The 19093-nt window shown below is 35.8% G+C and overlaps 1 protein-coding gene across 1 annotated transcript in view; it reads right to left on the bottom strand.

Annotated features, from left to right (window-relative positions):
• Positions 1-19093, bottom strand: part of ZNF407 (zinc finger protein 407) — a gene marked incomplete at its 5' end in the record, with an annotated part of 353220 nt that overhangs the window by 307388 nt on the left and 26739 nt on the right. Inside the window, 2 exons of the mRNA XM_082329092.1 lie at positions 6991-7105; positions 12950-17770. Coding sequence (XP_082185218.1) covers positions 6991-7105; positions 12950-17770 — 4936 coding nt within the window. The remainder of the gene's footprint in view (positions 1-6990; positions 7106-12949; positions 17771-19093) is intronic.

The raw sequence follows: 19093 nt of genomic DNA, 5'->3' as shown, positions 1-19093 counted from the left end.
CAAAGTTAAGGTTTTTAAACAGACAATTTAAACGTGAAAGAAGATGTGGATGCACTGCATGCCGCATCCTCTGAGATGCTGGGGCGTTCCAATGAATCGAGCAGTAACTACTGAAGCAGCTGCGTTACCGTAATACATTTGATGCAAGTAAAACTGAACACAAAAAAAACCCCAGACACCCCAACAGATTGATTCAGCAGTCAATTCTTATAGATTAAATTTGGTTAAAACTGAGGGCATTCCAACAACTTACAACTAAGAGGTATAAAACACAAATCAGAGTCTATCTTTTCCCTTGTTGGATAACATCCCGCTTCTCTTACCAAACCCTGTAGTACTAGGGAAGAGATATTCATTGATAAAGATTAGGCTTAGTTATTTATCCTCTAAATTTTAAAGTAAAGTTACTAAAAGCACCAAGGAAAATCACAGCTGAATCAGGAACTTGATGCAATTCCTATGCATAAATGATGAAAACTAAAAATAAAGCAAACGTAAACCTTCTGAATTCTGGATATAAATCCAAACCATGCAACTTAAGCCTATCAACAAGACAACCCAACCAAAACTTTAATCAAGTAAACCCCTCTCCCTGTCAGTACCAACCACCTGCACCGACAACTCTCAGGCTCCCTTTTTCTCATAGCAACCAAAACCGAGCCAACTTTTTTGCCATCTCCTTCTGCAAACAGAAGGCAATTTTTAACGGTATCTTTCTCAACGCTTAGGCCAGTCCTTCCGAACCATGGATTATAAGGACAGAAGTCTCTTTTTCAGTAGGTATACTGAATTTGAGGAGTGCTGCTTGCCTTAGCACTAACCGTTAAACCCCAATTTTTGCACCATCAGCCTGTTCCCCATTGGTCACAACTCCTGCCTTCGCAGGAGGGGCTCAAACCCTCCCTGCATGGGCACACAAAGTGCTTGCTGTCAGATGACGTATTCAGAGCGAGGTGCCTATGGCCTCACAGAAATGCAGACATCCTGGACGCCAGAGCAATCTACAGTAAAGTAAAAAATTAAAAATGCATGTCTGTAAAAGCACTAGTTAGTTGTGCCACACATATCATAGTCACACTGCTGTGCATCTTGATAATTACCATTTGGAAGAGCATTGAATTGGATTGCATGCAGCACAGATATTAGTTTGAATCACTAACTATCTCCAATTCAAATACAAACATATACTCTCGCGAGTATGTCCCTTACATACCTTCTCTCTTCAGCAAGTACAACTAAATCATTATTATAATCCAATTTATCATGCAAATTGCTAAAAACACATTTTATTAAGTCAGAAAGTTGGTCTTGACTTTTCTGTATCAGTTGTAATACCAGTCTCAGACAGGAGAGTCCTTCCACCGCCTGTACCCGAGTCTCCCACTCACTCGCTTTAACTCCAGCCAACTCCATGGCACATTTCCAGGCCAAGAGAGTCTCGCACAACACACCGTAGGATCTGTACCAGCTGTTTAGAGATGATGGGAGCTTTTCTGAATAAAAGTAAATTGCTTCCATTTCAAGTCGTTTTCTTAAATAGTAAAAATAGACACTGTGTACTGAGGGTCAGGTTTGCAAATCTAGTAAAATTATAGATAACCGAACAAAAAATGGCAAGATAATATAACACATATGCTACCTTACTCCACATATTTTTCTAGTATTTTCTTATTAATTTGTTTAAAAGTGTGTGCAAGTTTGCAAAGCTGTTACATAGGTTCACCTCATTGTCTTTACTGAAGTAAATGCAGACACAAGTGTATGATAGGACCAAACGGCAAAATGCAGATAGAGAAACTCAGAATAGCTGGATCTGGAATAGTCATTTCACACGCACTTATCTCTGATCTAAACAGCTGAACCAAATACATATTTTTTGTTTGGACACATCTGTAGGTATGATGTGTGTAATTAATTGTTCATCCAAAAATGCAATTTCATGATGCGTTTGATGATTTAGGTACACAACAGTTTTAGTTCTCAGAGCTGACTAAAAATAGTGATTTTAATTTATTCCTGCTGCCTACAATTACCCACAACCATGTATTTTTAAATATTTCCAGCCTATAAAAATTACTAATTTTTGCCACTTGTGTTTATCTGCATTTAGACTTTGATTTGGATAAATTAAGCTCTCAAGTGTTCCTTGCTTTATGAAACTCTGCATGTTGTACACTTCAACACAAATAAATGACTTCTACCATTAGAGGTTTAAATAATGTAATGTATTTCATGCTCAGCCTGAAGCTGGATTCCAATGAAGTTGCTAATGCACGTAATGATTAAGTGTAACTCAAATACTAACTGTGTTGTTGAAAACATGACAGGCAATAATTTGGTCTATTATATTCTGCCATTTAATTGCCTAGTACAGACATTCTCTGACACGTTATGAAGCAATGATTTACAATTATTCAAGCTGCAAAGGTCAGAAAGTGACATTATAATCATCTACACAGAGATCCCTTTTAATGCACAAAAACTAGGTAATACCACACAAAAATAGTTTTACTAGAGTAGCAACTTTCTATTTAAGATTTCCCAAACTGCAGAAGTATAAATAATTAATTTATATTACAGTACATTAAGGCATCCTTGAAAATACAATGTTTTTCCTGCTTCTACCAATAAATTTATGAATAAGTCTTTTTTTGCTTGCTAAAAGCAATCTTAAGAGCAGGCTTTCACTAAAAGTAGCCTGACATTAACAGTAATCAGTTTAAAAAAATCTGAAAATCTAAAAGATTTTTTAGAACACAACACACAGGAGTACAGACGATTTTTTTGATGCAGCTGGTCCAAGCACATTCTTATCTATAAAATACAAAGATCTATTAGCCACTCCACTCAATATAGGCGAGTATTTTTCTTTAGACATTCTCAAAGCAACCAGTGTCATTAAAATACTGAACTTTATACAGAGTAAGATCTCTGAACTATTCTTAGCATTAACAACAGCAGCAAAAGTAAAGTAATGTCCATGCTTGGGACACTATAACTCTCCTCAAAGCTTGTTTATATGAGGCTTTAAAAATAACTGAATTTAGCAAAACACTTATTTAGCAGAACATCTTATAACATCTCCAGAATTAATTGGGAAAAGGAGTTTCAAAGCAAACTGAGAACTGAGGAGCAGAAAGTAAAAAGGATTAATACCTCCATCCACCAAAAGACCAAAACAAAGCAAAAAAAACCCCAAAAATCCACCCCACAAGAAAGAACTTCAGCAAGACACAGAAAAAAACCCAACCTTTTCCACCCCATTCCAAACCCCTTTGTCTATACAAATACTTACTTTTGTTCCTTACAGCACTTGACTACTATATATGGAATACTATAGATGGAATGAACATAATAAAGACATTACTACAAATGTTCTTTCAATTTTTAGGAAGGTAATAAAAAATGTTTATGTGCATGTTTTAAATACTGAAAATTTTCCTAAAAATCGAAACCTACCTTATACCCATCTTCCTCAGACTATGACTAAGAAGTCATAAAGGAGAGAAAAAAAGAAAGAAGCAGCCACTCTTACTCGAAACATGTAACTACATCAACAAAAATTCTGTTTCTGAAAGCAAAGGCAAGAAAAAGGCAAAGGAATAGTAGATGCATTTTTAAATCAAACATTGCCTATAAATTCTGTTCAAAATCTCAAGTGCAGAATAATGCATTTTTCATGTTCTACCTGAGGCATAAAATTTGAAAAGTGCATGATAAGCCTTTTCACTGCAATTCACCAGGCAAATGAAACAAAAATTTTAAATGCTGGGCAACTAAGATTTGCTCATCTAACCCATGGTATCGGCCAATTTCAGAGCCAGACTTTCAAAAATTAAATTCAAATATGCAGCAGTTTGCTACCCATAGAAAATAGATACTACCTCTGAAATAATGGGATATATTTTACAGCCATGGGTATGGAAAAGAAAACAATTAACACACATCTGTGATAAGGAAATGAGTAGCAGACGGTTTATTCCAAATGTTAAAACATTAGCGGTGTCCAATTTCTGTGTCATGTAGTTTCTGCTGTGCAGCTGAAGGAAAACAAACCCTGAACTTCAATTAAAAAAAAATAAAACACAGCAAAATTACTGCCTTTTTCAACAACTAAGTGAATTATATATTGTGTACTTTCTATCATGTAAATATGAGAAACATTTGGAAAATTGAAACACAGCAAACCCTTCCTAAAACAACACCACATATACAGCTTTTTGCCTTTTTTTAAAGACAAAAATTTCCAGAGAATTTCTGTCTAAAAAAAAAAAAAAAAGCGGTATTTTGAGACCACACTACTCCACGATGTTGCACTGACATTTCACCTTTAAAAAGTGCCCAAGCAGATTCAAAAGCTTTTGAAACACAATTTATCCTCGCAACTAGCAGAGGGCTTATTACTATGAATCTAAAAGTCAGAGGATAGAATATTAACTACTGCAGAAAAGAAAACATAGTGCAGGACCTTCTGTTTGTGACAAAATTACAGAGTTAATGTTCCTGAAAGATCACTTCACCTTTTAAAGCATGATTTTTAAAAAGGTAAAATTTATAGCAATTAAAGCTAATGAAGAAATGCAGCATGAGCTGCTTATGTTCAGGAACTAATAGGTCCACTGAGCATTTCTAAGATTATTTAGCCATCAATGATAATGAATTGACATTGTCAGTGGTGTTAATGTACCAATGCTCTATAGTGCCACTAATCCGATAGCCAATCCTAGCAATTTTTTTTTTTTTATGTTGCTACTTTATTTTTTTAACCTACACACTACCCGATCCTTTCAATTAAAACAGCAGAAATACAGCACAGGCTATTACACTTTTTTCTCTTCTTCCACATTTAAGGATGGCATATTCATTATTTGGACTACAGTTCAAACTGCTCTGGTCATTCCTCATTCAAATCCTGCTCAATTCTTCAGGACTGTTAGCTACAGTACAAAAATGTCTTTTCCAATTAAATCAGTGTTAATGTATAATTCTTAAAATACATTTTTGGTGCACAATAAGTGAAATGTGATAATTATTTAAACAGGTATATAAATCAGATTTTTGTGAACACAGGGTATTGTGGTATACATCTCTTCAGTTGACTGTTTTGTCATATCTAAATAGCACAGCTTCACGTTTTTGATGAAAATTAGCTATACAATACTATACAGAAATGGAAAATGAGTACCTGCTCGGCTACCAGGTATGACATGTCAGCAACATACAGTAAGCAATCAACTTAGCAAAGTGACTAACATTCAAGTCCACAGTTTAAATCATTCATACATGTTTTGCTCTCTCTCTTGCATAACTGTCATGAATTGCAACCGAGAGTTGTGTAATTTCTGAGAGAGATTCTAGGAATATGTCAATCCTGAAGTGAAGGAATGAGGTTTTGAAAAAACGACGTGCTGTGCCAAATCCTAATAATTTTAATTCTCTTTTTATAAAGATAAGGTATTAGCTGTTTTGAGATTTTTTTACTTTTCCTCTCACGATAACTTAGTTAAATAATATGATGATTTTTCAGTTTAAGTTAAAAGGGAATTGAATAAAGAACCATTGTCAAGTTTGTTGACAACTTCTAAAGAACAGAGCTTAGCCTTAGCTAAACAGTTTTGTGGATCTGTAGTCATTAACTATCTTCCATGCCAAATTCTCAGCAATTCATATAGCAGAGATAGTAAATAAGATTTTTCAAACAACATAAAATAGCCTACCATGCATAATGTTCATTTTAAACACGCTGCAAAATAAAGAGTAGCACAAGTTATTCTACTACTGATATTCAGTGGACTTAAGAATTAGGCTCATACATTTTTATTTCTTGTTTCAAGAAGTCAGCAATTAATTTTCTTAAGTGAGTAAAAACATCCAAAATATCTCATAATGCTGCATGCAAAATTATTTGAAAAACAGAGAGATGAATCAGTGAAAATCACTCAGCTGCATCTTCAGCTGAAGATTCACTTGTCCTTTAAAATGTGTAACTCACTCTGTCCTGCAGTAGATCGGTACACTAAGGCTAAAAAAACCCCTCCTGCTGAACATTATCCCCAAAATCACACCACACCATTCATGTGTGCACTACATCATCTAATTGAACCTGTGCTGTTCTACACATTAGCCATAAGACTGCTATAGCGGGTTACATAGGTTTGAGTAAAATGTTTTTATATGATGCATATATTAGTTAATTTCTCCAGCATAATAACATTAAAATATATTTTTAATCAGAACTAGGGTATTAAAACCCAACTTTGAATGTCCTATGATGTACCATATATGCCATGGCATTTTAAAACCTTTTAAACATTTCTGCTAAATTAATTAGTTTTGCATTAAGGAGTCTCAATGCCTCCTATTAAATGCAACGCATTTGAAGGACAATTAAGCATTATGAACAATCCTTCTGAGGAAATAACGATTAAGTAAAAAAGAAAAACAAGATTTTTGGGGTAACAAACAAGAACACAAGCATACATAAAAGACCTCAATTTATTTTTAAAGACTTATGCCTGCAATATTTTAGATCCGTTTGTTTGAAAAATCAGTCTTCTGTTTTGTTTTCGTAAAGAATGAAAACCCTAATGGAGTCCAGAAAACTGTTAATGGTACTAAAATTATAACAGTATAGCAAAAGAAAAAACCCCACACAGTAAAGTCTATATTATATATTTTTTATGTCTTTAAATGGAATTTACAGTTCTCCCTGGCAATGTGAATGAACATCCTATAATTTAGTCAATTTACAGATTACAGGTTCAAATTGACCTTGTAGCCCATAAAATTGCTCATCTTCAGTGCAGGATTAGAAGTGGGAAAAGAATGTCATAACTGTATTTAAGGAATTTACCATAACAATGGAAAGGAGGATATGCATGCATAATTTTAGCCACTCTTGCTCACATCACAGTTTTCAATTCTGAAACAATGCATATCCTGCACTCTTCTCCTGGTTAACCATGGTGGAGACTGTTTCAATTTACTCACCCACAGACATGACACTTGTATTCCCTCATCCCAAGGTGCCTCTTGACATGGTTTCTGGCATCTCCGAGCTGAGCTGTTGCAAAGTGGCATATCTTGCACTTGAATGGCTTTGATCCTAAGTAAAATTTAGCATAAGATATGAGTTGAATTAGAATAATATATCACGCACGGTTAAAGAAATAAAAAATCCTGGGAAAAAATAACCTTTAAAAAAGCCTATCCCACATTTAACCTGTTTGAGATTTTTGCCTAACAAAAAAAGTATCATCTCGTACATAAATTTATAACTCCCAGGACACAGACGGTATATACTATACATTACTCATTAAAGTTTCGTTAAGTTCGACATCATGGAAACTACTCTCTTACCTGTTAACAACAATTTACTCATTATTATTATTATTATTATTATTATTATTATTATTATTATTATTATTATTATTATTATTATAAAAACCCACAAAATATTAAAATGAGAAGACAAGAAGATGGCAAAAGTTGTTCTACACCTTTCCCCCTTTCCAAATGCTGAAACTCAGGTAATGGTCTTAAAGTGGCTTGATATTGGTGTAAACTGCAAAATGTACTTGTTTTTTAAGCAAATATATTTAAAGTAAAGTAATTTTACAAGTCTTCCGACTTTGAATAGATTTCACATTAGCACTGGTATTTCAGATTTGTTCTGTCACACACAGAAAATGATTCATCACCTAGCTATTGTAATGACATGCAATGTATGAATATACAGTGGATAAAATATTATGCCTTTATGACTGTTTTATGGTCAAGAATTTATGATTATTCTGCAAACCAGAAGTATTGACATTTTGGCTATTATTTATTTCAAGAACAAACTTTAATATTAAACGTCTACTGCAGACCAAAGAACTCTGAAATTATTTCTCCAAGGAAGAAGTACCAGCCTATTTCTTGTATCACATCAGTTCAGCAAAAAGTCAAATTATTTGTCTATCTATCTTAATTAACAGTGATCCTCTCTTGAGGATGGAAAAACTATTTTTTTTACTGAAATAGTTAAATTGGGCACATGTCAGTCCCCACATTATTACACAGCAACACCATTCTAAAGTATGCTTTAGCACTTTCCAATTTTCTGACCACTAAATCCTTAAATCAATAAATCAAAGTCATAGAATTGCAGTTAAGAGTAAGTACAATATGGTCACAGAGTCTCCATATTATGTTTAGTATATGTTTTGTGAAGTACTTCTTCCAATACAGTTAAGCATAATATGAAATATGTGATCTTTAATAAATATACATAAAGAGCTCTGATAAGAAAAATGTTGCACTATATCATACTTGATCAATGAACCTTTTTGCTTTGCCCTTGAAAACAGAATATCCTCCAAGAATCCGTTGGTGAAATTGAGGATCTTAGTAAAAATTTTTAGAGTCTTAAATTTCAATTTAATTCCCAAAAGCTGACGAAAAATGAAGCATTTAATTTTAATCTTCTAACTGAAATAAAAAAGTCAACAGTACTAAGCACGGGCAGACAAGGTTGAATATTTCACAGTTCAATGACAATGAAGCCAGATCTCTTAATACTTCCATTTCTACTGTTGGAAGTAGATGTAAAATATATTTAGCACCTGAATGGTTATATCTAGTCAGCTTTATATGTTTAAATGTCAAAAGCAGGTTGAGACTGCAGCTAACAGCAATCACATTCTATCAATCACACTGAAAAAAACCCAGTTTATTTAAATGATCCTGATAAAACTAAATTAATCATTAATTTGGTGACATTTCCTATCAACACTGCATTCTATAAAGAGACCCATGCAAATAAAAAACAGCCTATCTTTGCATTAAATGAAAGAGTATTAGAAGTTGGCGTTTTAACTTATGATCTTAAAGACTAATTGCACAATTAATAACATCAAGGCCACAGTCAGAGAGGATTTTTTTAAATCTATTGGTGTTTATACTGCTCTTTTTTGTTATAGAATTCAAATACCATGTGGATTCAATCCTATGTTCCCTTAGTTTCTCTCCTACTGATTAAATTGTAAATTTGTTCCTCATTCTGTTACTGCAGGTGTCCCGCAGGGCTTCCACACAAGACCTTTGCTGGCTTCCATTTACATGACTCCTTTGTGAAAAACTCGAGTCCAGACCAATTGTAGCTACAGTGTGCTGACAATACAGAAATGTATTATTCTGTTGACTGCTCTCATCCAAAAATCACTGAGGCCTTGAGGTTTTTTTATTTATTTCTCAGATCCAGAGCTGAATATCTGTTAACATCTCCATTTAAACTCCATGAAAATTCAAGTGCTGGCAGGCTCCAGTCAGTACTTATCACCTGAAATAAAAGCAGTGCATCTCCCTTTTAGGTTGCTGATGCCAGATTTGTTCCAGTATGTTCTTGGATGGAACAACCCAAAATTTTATACTTAAGATGAAGGCATTAGACTAAGAGTTAAACTAATGGGGCAAAAAATCTTTATTTACCATAAGGCTATATGAAACAATGCTGAAGCAATTAACCATTTCTTAGCCATACGTATATTATCACAAACTTCACCGTTTCTCATATGCTATGTTAAATGTGATACTATTGGAGTCACACTTGGCTTTTAGTTCACAGAAAAATGAGAAGAATACTTTCAATATAGCACCTTTCCAACCAAATGACTTAAAAAAAAAGCCACAGAGTTACTTTACTCACACGTTAAAGCATGGAAACAAAGTGTACTTTTTCTGATGATCACAGTAAACAATAAGGCTCTTAACAAGAGAATTGGGAAAAAAAAAAAAAAACAACAAACCAAAAAAACACCAAATTGAAAACAGACTAAATTTAAGAGGTCAAGTCAGACAGACAGTAACCATGCTACTGTTTTACAAAGAAGACTGGAGTTCATAGTCTTTATTTTATATTAACACAATAGAGACTCAAAACTGTAAGAAAAAAATCACTGCCTCAGCTTTAAGCCAGCCAAAGGCAACATCATCTGCACCTGCAGGCATAGCTGCATCCCTAGCCCAGGCCCAATGCAAAGTGAACAGAGCCACATGAAATATCACCATATCATTTCCTCCTACGTTTAGGATATGGGGAGTAAGATACCCCACTTATATTGAGCAAACCTTCCATTAACCGAGAAATCTGATGAGAAACGAAACGAAGATGATGTGGTTGCAGGTGATTTTTCCTCAGATGTTGATTGTTAATTAAGTTTATGGGACCTGCATCAACTGCAAACTAAAAAGTCTTCCACCTCTACTACTCCTTTTATTTTTCTTTACACTTCCTCATTTTCACTTGTCACATATGATGGACTTACTTGTTATCTCCTCTCTAGCAAAGCTTCCCTTTCATTTGCAATGTGAAAATCTCCTACGTTATTTAACAGTATTTTGAAATATTATTTTTCTATTAATGCAAATCATTAGTTGTACCTTTCTACAACTTTCCTTTCCCTCCCCGCCCCCCCCCCCAAACCATCACCAATTACTCAATAAAAAAAAAGGCAAGGAGTTGGATATGGTTACACATACATACATTTTTAAACATATATATACACATCTGGATACTGAAGAAAGATTTTTTTAAAAAGCACATAATCAGAACAATAAATGGGAAAATGTGCAGCTCTGCTGCTGTTGTGTACCTGGTGTTACCCTGGAATGGATGAGAACCTAGAAATACTGTACTTTGCCTCACCAACGTTATAAGCCAGTGTATATACAGTTGGTGGAGTAGGTCAGTTCCCTCTGCCACCACTCCCAATAACCCAAAAATATTTGTTTCTTATTCAACCGCATCCATTGTGATACAGATTGGAAAAAAAAAAGGTTCTATAAGACACAAAGGAAATCACAAATATGAAAATACAGATTGGAAGAGAAAGCCTTCTTCCCACTAACTATTAATAAAAGTCTCCGCATTGCTATTTATGTGAATAAGTAAAGCATCAGAAAAGCATTTCATTTAAAGGTGCCGTGAGAAAGAGGGCAGATAAAACTGTTCTGTAACCCTTCTATACCCCCTCCACAAGCACCACCGAAAAATGACTTGCAAAATGAAATGTATTCTTTTACTGCTTTGCATATTTAGGGCCATCCAAAAGCACAATAAAAATATACTTCATGATAAGACCTACACACGAGATGTTAAAAAGTACACTAACTTTTACTAAATGTTACAATCAATGATGTAACTTATATAAGTAGGGTTGCTTTGTCATATATTGATAGTTACCTCACTTTCACATCCACATTAACTTGATTTTAAATGCAATTAATACATATAGTCAAGGAAGACTAATGGACTACATTCTGCACTTAACCTGGTGGACATTTTCAAATGGCACAAGTGACCAGTGCAAACCTATTTTGCATTGTAAACGACTAAATAAATCTTAATGGATTAAGAATGATCAGCTATCAACACACAAGGGAAATTAAGTGCTGAAATGCCTACATTGATTATTTTAAATTATTAGCCTTACTCTGTTCTTGAATTTGTATGCTTTTAGTGAGCTTTAACACATTTACAAGACTTATTGACTATAATTACAAGAGAATTCAAGTAATGGACACATCAATTATAAGCAACATGTCTTGACCAGACAGTTGCATAAAGAATTCTAAAGAGAGCTCCATTAGCATCCTCCCCCTTAGTTTTATTCAGTTTTATCTGCCGTAAGAGGGCATATTAAGGGCTTATACAGCTGTTCTGACCATGTGAACACGAGCGTCCCTCTAAAGACTTAACACTGCATTCAAAGTTGGATATTAGCTGAAGCAATACAGATAACTACGTTATTGACAGGGTAGAAGTAATGCTGAAAGTATTAAGTATGTATGTGAGCTATTGGTATACATGAATACTGCAGTTATAGTAAAATACTTTGAAAGGTTTGAAATACAACGTCCGTGTTCCTCAAGATTAATTTTAAACTTTGTTGTCCAGTCACGCCCTTGCCTTTTCATAAAAACCTTAGAAAACTATTTTAGGATTATGCCAGGAATTACCATTCTTTTATATTTCTTTTTTCTTACCTTTTTGTTCTCTTCCTTGTAACCATGCACTAAGTTTCAAATACTGCATGAATTTAAACTATAGCTTCCATAATAAGCCATTATTTAAAAGTACAGTAAAATAAACCTTACAGTTTTAATGAAAATATGTTCATTGAAATGTGAATTTATTATTCAAATCCCCTCATAAATTCAACCATGGAGACACCACTTGTCTAAGCAGAGCTCAGTGATTTAGAAAAGCTGTCTATTTAAAATAAAGAATGTATGGCAGGTTTATAGAAACATCGCAGTGAATTTTTACATAAATTTAGAACTGCAGCTTATGCATTTTTCTACAAAAATGTTTTTAAATTTTCCACTTAAAATTAAACATAAAAATGAATTGAAAGTGTGATCACCACAGAAATTAAATCAGATGCTACGTCCCTGTGCATCACACCAGCCTGACACACTACCTCCCAAAAAGGCTGACCAAGTCCAATTGCTATAACTTATTTCTACAAAAACCTCTTGATGCTTCTTATTGGTATTTATTTAGGAATGATGTAATATCAAATGTCTATCCTGAAGCATTATGTAATGCTGAAAGTGTAACTGAACTGAAATGAAATAAACAATTTGGACATTAAACAACTGCAAGGAAGAAGAAGTTAGAAAGAACAGCTAATTGTTCTCTCAAACCACCACTGCTTCATCATATAAATTTAAGAACCAATTAATGGTTACAATTTAGATTAAAGGGAAGGAAATCTCTCCATATGAAACAAAAGCAGAAGAGTGACTGTGCATAAAATGTTCTTACATTTTTCATCGGGGGCTCATCAGGCAATATGAATGCCAGTTCATAAGAAATGTTAAAGAGATTAACTAGCAGAAAAAGACCAATGGTATAATTCACTCTGTTTGAAAGAGACCACTTGCAAAGAGAGCGTTTCCATACCTGTATGGGTACGGATGTGAGCTAGGAAGGCCATGGAATTGCTACTTCTACACATCTTCCCACAATACTTGCAGACGTTGCCTTGATTCTCTTCCCTCTCCCTGTTTATTTGCTCGGTGTCTTCCAAAATGTACTTATTCACTTCCCGCAACAGCTCCTCGTGCTGCTCTTTGATGTGGAGAAACAAGCTCTGCTCCGACTCGAAGGGCTCTGTGCACTTCACACACTTAAAGGTAGCGCCTCCTTCGGGCAGCTCCTCCACGCTCGCCTGCTCATTTCGCATGTGCCCAGCGCTGGCCAAGTGCTGGTGAAGGTTGCTTTCTGTGTAAAATGATTTTCCACAGAGTAAACAATGAAAATGTTTGTCTTTTGAAGGATGTTTCATGGCTATGTGAACATTTAGTCCGCTCAAACCATCTGCTAGAAAACCACAGTCATCGCAGCGAATGCGTGTCGATTCCCCAAGGGAAATTCCTTCTGACTTCTTCTTTTTCCCACCGCTTGGGGAAGGGTCTGCTTTCACTGTGAGCTCACTAGCTTTCACTCCACCTGACAGCTGTCCCTCAGCAGAATGGTCCGTGGCCTCCCCATCTTGATGGCTTTTTAACCTCACTATAGAAGAATCAAACTTGCCAAAATTTTGCATTGCCTTTCCTTTATCATCAGCACTGATAACTGTTCCTAAAGCCTCATTACTACTTTCTTGCATGCCCTCAGCTGTTGAGCCATCTGCCTCCCAAACATTGTTATTTATAGTTACTTCTGCTTCATGTTGTGCTTCCATAAGGGCTTCTTCCTCCTCCCCAGTAGGATCCTCTTTGAAACTTCTGTCACCCTCTAAACTATGTATATTTTGTACCATTTCTCCAATGTTTCCAGCAAAATTGGATTGCTCTACTGCACTACTTGTTTCTGGAAGAGTTAGCATAAGTGGGTTATTTTTTTTCAGTGATTTTTTTTTGAGAATGTCTGTGTTTCTACACTCTGCTTCAGGGTTTTCTCTATTTGATTCCAAGCTTTCCTCACCTTTTCCTAAATTCAAGTTTGTGCTGCTTGATCTATTTTGATTTTCTGCAGTGCAATCACCATCTGAGTTGAGCAGCTCCTGACCATGCCTACTTTTCTGCAACTCACAAATACCTGTTTCTTTAACTGATACTTCCTTGTCAAGTTTAACAACTTTATCTTTCTGAGGAGTTTGCTGGAATCCTTCACAAAAAAGGTTTTCTCCTCCATTTTTAGACTCCTCTTCAAGTTCACCTTCTACTGCATTTTGGGAACTGATGTCTTTAGGCGTTCCTGGAGATGCATTTTCATCCAAGACAGTACACTCAGTTAAGCTTTCACTCATATGATCACCTTCTGCTGCATCATTGCCACATTTTGTTTTGCCCGAACCAGTTTTCGATTCTCCTGCACTGTGATGGTGCTCCTCTTGAGACAAAGCAGTGCCTTCTTCAGTGATATTTGCTGCGTTTGCTTGCTCCCCAGAAGAATAAACATAAGATTCTCTTCTAATTTTATGTTTCTCTGTTGCCGCATGCCTAATCATCTCTCTGCGAGTAACAGCATAGTAGTCACAAGCCATGCAGTAGTATTCAAATTGTTTTGTATGTTTTCGCTTGACATGCAGCTCTAAAGAAGAAGAAGAATGAGCAACGAAGCTGCAGTGTATGCACTTGTTGTTGTTTGCACCCATTGCTCTTCTCTGGAAGCATGGGTCACCATCTTGAGTAACCCTTGCTGGTTCCAGAAAGATATGTTGGTTTATATTTAATGGATTGCTAGTATCCTCCAAATCTGGCAGTCTACTGGCTTTTACAGCTTTTAGTTCAGCATCTCCTTGCTCAACTTCCTGATTGTCTAAGATAGAATTTTCCAAATCTGATGACTGGCTACCATCCTCAACATGTTCATACAAGGCAGTCATGGGGCTGTTAGCCTTCTTGCTCATGGATTCAAAATTACCTCCTTCAGGGCTAACGATGATCTCTGAGTTCTGTTTTCCATGTCCTTCTACTTCAACGCGACTTTTGTGTTTTTTGGTTGCACAATGGCGTTCCATATCTCCTTTGGTTACAGTGTAATAATTGCAAATCTTACACAAATAGCTGTACTGATGACTGTGCTTTCGTCTGATGTGAACAGTCAAATTTGTAACACTGGAGGCCAAAAGACCACAATGGGTACATGTCCTAGAAACAGCGCCTTTGGGTTTCCCTCTTTTGGGTGCATTAGCTAAAACCAATTCATTTTCACCAATCCTTTGATCAAGTGGAACGAATTCCTTATTTCTTGATATGTTTTCCACAGAAGAGGATGAAACATGTATAATTTCTTTATCTAACTCTGTATTCCCACTCCCAGAAATGGAAGGATCCACCACGGTTTTAACACCACCAACACCAACACAAACCTTTTCAATACATTCTTCAAAACGTAGCCCAATGTTGTTTTTCCTGGCATTTTCAAGGTGCTTGCTTCTTTTGATATGCTTCTCCATTCCTTCCTTACTCAATGAGTAGAGATTACATGCTTTGCAAAGGAAGTGATGCTCCTGTGCATGTCGGAGTTTTATGTGCCTTGTAAGAACCGTGGAAGATCTTGTCTTATAAAAACACTTTTTACATTGAAATTGGGTTTTATTCAGAACAGAATGCTTTAGTTCATTTCTATGATTTATGAAGGAAGAGTCTGGAATTTGTGCTTTCATTGACACTTCCATTTCCTTTGCAAGATTTTGGCTATTGTTTGACACTGAGTCAGCGTAAGTTACCACTTGCAAGGTCCGATCACTGTTACTCAATGGAGTAACTTGCTGAAATAATGAACCATCATGTTTCTCATTTTTTTGATGATTTATCAGCTCTTCTTCTGTTTGAAAAAAAAGAATGCAAGTTGGACAACTACAGGACATATTATGTGCTTCACTCATATGGCTTCGAAGGCTGATCATATTCAAGCTGGTAAATGAACAGAGCTGACAATTAAATCTACAGCCACCCATCTGGTGTTTACTGTCCTGACAGTGTTGCTTCATGTCTTCCCTGACTCCAGAGGAATAACTACACGTCTGACAATGAAACTCGATCCGTTTTGTATGAAGCTTTGCAACATGAATTTCCAAATTTTTTCTGTCCTGAAAAACATGACCACAGTCAATGCAAGTATGAAGAACGCCATGATCAGCAGTAAGTTTAACGTCAGGATCTTTAGTATCTGTAGTGCTGGAAGAAAGGGTACTTGGCTTATCTTCAGTAAGATCTTGAATTTCTGAAGTAATACTACTTTTAGCTTCTTTTTCTAATTCTGTATGTGACATAGGGCTTGAGTCACCAGGCTTAAGCTGTGTGCTGGTGATATGCTTCATGGGTACTCTCTGAGTTTCAGACTTGCCTCTCTTACTATTACCCAACAAATTGTACCTTCTTTTAACCTGCCTTTTTAATCTAAAAGACCTACTCTGTCCAAATGAAGTCCTTAACAAGATAACATTTCTTTTATGTTCCAGTCTATCAAATCTCCTTGTCACGTTTAAACTGCTAACTACCTTTCTGGTAGTTGGAGGGAGTTCTGTTTTCTGCAAGATATTTTCTGAGGGTCCTGGTATTTCTAGTTTTTCAGTATGGACTTCATAATTTCCTGCTACACCAGAAGAAAGCAATGTTTCTTCTGTCATAGTATCTGTTTTTTCAGTGGGAACATTTGAAGATGGTATCATTTCAACAAGTTCAGTGCTATCATTTTGTTTAGACAAGCTTACTTTTGAGCCTTTCAGTGCACTGCAAACACTTAATTCTTTTGCATCGGCAGTTCTTGCCCTTAATTTACTAATCCCCAGTTTTGCTCTGACATTCCTCTCTTTGGTTGCAGTAGATTGTTGGTTTTTAAAGGGTTTTTTTGTTAATATCTGTACAAATCCTCCCCGCGCAGCAAGATTTTGGCGTCGAAGGTGCGTCTTGCCAAGGAAATGAGAATTTAGGAGATTTTCCTCAGCACTCTGAAAACCACAAAGATCACAACAAAATATCTTGGATTTCTCATGGTCTTGCTTAACGTGATTATGTAACGCTGAACTACATTCAGCTGTGGAACTACAGTGAGGGCATGTTTGCTCTTTCAATTGTTTAGAGGGGCTTTCTCGTTTATGTTTTTCCATATCAGAGCAGGAAGGTAAACACTGATCACTCATTTTGCCTTTAAGATCTTTGTCTATGTTTCCAGCTGTATAGCCAACACTGATTTCTTCTGAAGAAGATAAGTTATCAGTAGCAGCAGCTGGCACCTCTTGCGAATGTTTATTTTCCTTGTGAATTTTCAATATGGCACCATCAGCACATTTGAAATCACAATGTAGGCACAGGAAATTTGAATTAAATATGTCATCATCAAGACAACTGGTGACTCCTTCCTTCTTTACAGCTCCAGCTACTGTACTACCTGCTTCTCCAGCTATGACTTTGTGCAATTTCCTTTCACTATCTTTCATGTCTTCTGAAGAACTCCGCTTTCTTTTTTTGGAGACATTTTCAGGTTTGTCTGCTTCAACAACATTCAGGTTTGGTGATCCTGACAGTGCCCTTTTGTTTGTGCCATTCTCTTTTCTTTTCTTTTCAAGGTCCCTGAACACTTCATCTGATATAAGCCTTGTTTTCTGCTGAGACGAAGAGTCAGACCCAGCATTTTCTCCTGATGTATTTCTCTGGGATTCTTCTGTCAACTCAGTTTGTAAGCTCTCATCAACATCATCTCTCTTCTTATTTTCCTCCCCATCCATTCTTAACATTGATATTATCAATTGTAGATCATTTGGCTCAGTACCTATAAAACAAAAGAGTTATTATTAGTCTTTTATGCACAATCAAAAGTTAAAAGACTACAGTAAAAAAAAAAAGCAATATAGCAAATTAAAATCATGGCAGAAAAACAGATATAATGAAAGATACAAGGCTACATTTTCAGCATGGTGTCTAAACTTATGACATCTAAAAATCAAACCAACTTCTAGGCACTTGGTTACCGAGCTGTCACTGTAATAAGTACTGTGTGAGTGAGCACTAGCTTCAATATTTTTTATGTAATCAAGTAATTTACCACATGCTTAAACTTGGACAGACAAGCCTAACCTTTGTTTCTGGAAGCATTTTTAGGACATTAAATACTAACAGCTTTCAGGGAACCGGCCATGGGACGTTCAGCTTTTCCTGAACTAGAAATCCAGGTTCCCAAATTTAAAAGCTCCAAGGAGGAAATGACCATGACTGCAACAACAAGGAAAACAAAGCCAACATAGACGTTAAACATTTTAAGTATGAAGCTTTCTTTCTTTCCTCTGCTTAGATTACCTGCTAAAGAGAAAGAGGGAAAACACAAATAGAGTTCTAAAAGAATATGCCGCAAGTATAGTTCCCCATCATTCCTAAAATATCCTCTAAAACTTCATTTCCCAATTGGGGATGGGGGTGGGGCGGGAGAAAAAAGTCATAAATAGCAGTGCAGAGAAGGGCAGCATCTTTGAACCCCAGCACAAACTCTAACCGTCCAAATCCAGTTACCAAAAGCTTTTCCTCAGTTGCCCAGTGTGACCTTCCTGCTCCCAAAAAGATGTCACCACTAGAAAACTGATGCTACCCACACAGTTTGTAAGAGGGATGGGGGTGGGAAATCAAATCTTGACATTTATTACCTTTTCATTTTGATATGAAGCGACTGAGAATTGAAAATGCATTTCATTTTAACAGATGATTAAATACTAAATGTTTATCTATGTGCTTTACACTATGATTTAAACATCAATTTGCTGCAGATCCAAGTATCCAGTTTTTTGTTGTTACTCACTGAATGAGGCCATGACCACAATTGTAAGTACTTCCTGACAAGATTAAGTAATTGCAATGTTGATACAGAAAACGCAGGGTACAAAAAACCGTTCAAGTACCTGCTAAAGAAAAAAATATTATGCTTATTTTTAAGAACAAAGTATGAAAGCATTAAACTGGGGAAATGTACTCAAATCAGTTGGACTTATTACCTATGGAAGTAAAAAATGCTTTTCTGCTTAGTAATAATTTCTGGAAGGCATATAAGGAATTGAGTGCACAGTGGTTGCATACATTGAACAGTTTTTCAACTGTAGGTCTCTCA

Source organism: Platalea leucorodia (assembly GCF_965183815.1).
Source record: "Platalea leucorodia genome assembly, chromosome: 1".
Classification (NCBI taxonomy): Eukaryota; Metazoa; Chordata; class Aves; order Pelecaniformes; family Threskiornithidae; genus Platalea; species Platalea leucorodia.
The sequence above is the reverse complement of the archived record's forward strand: the minus strand, read 5'-3'. Positions and strand labels throughout refer to the sequence as shown.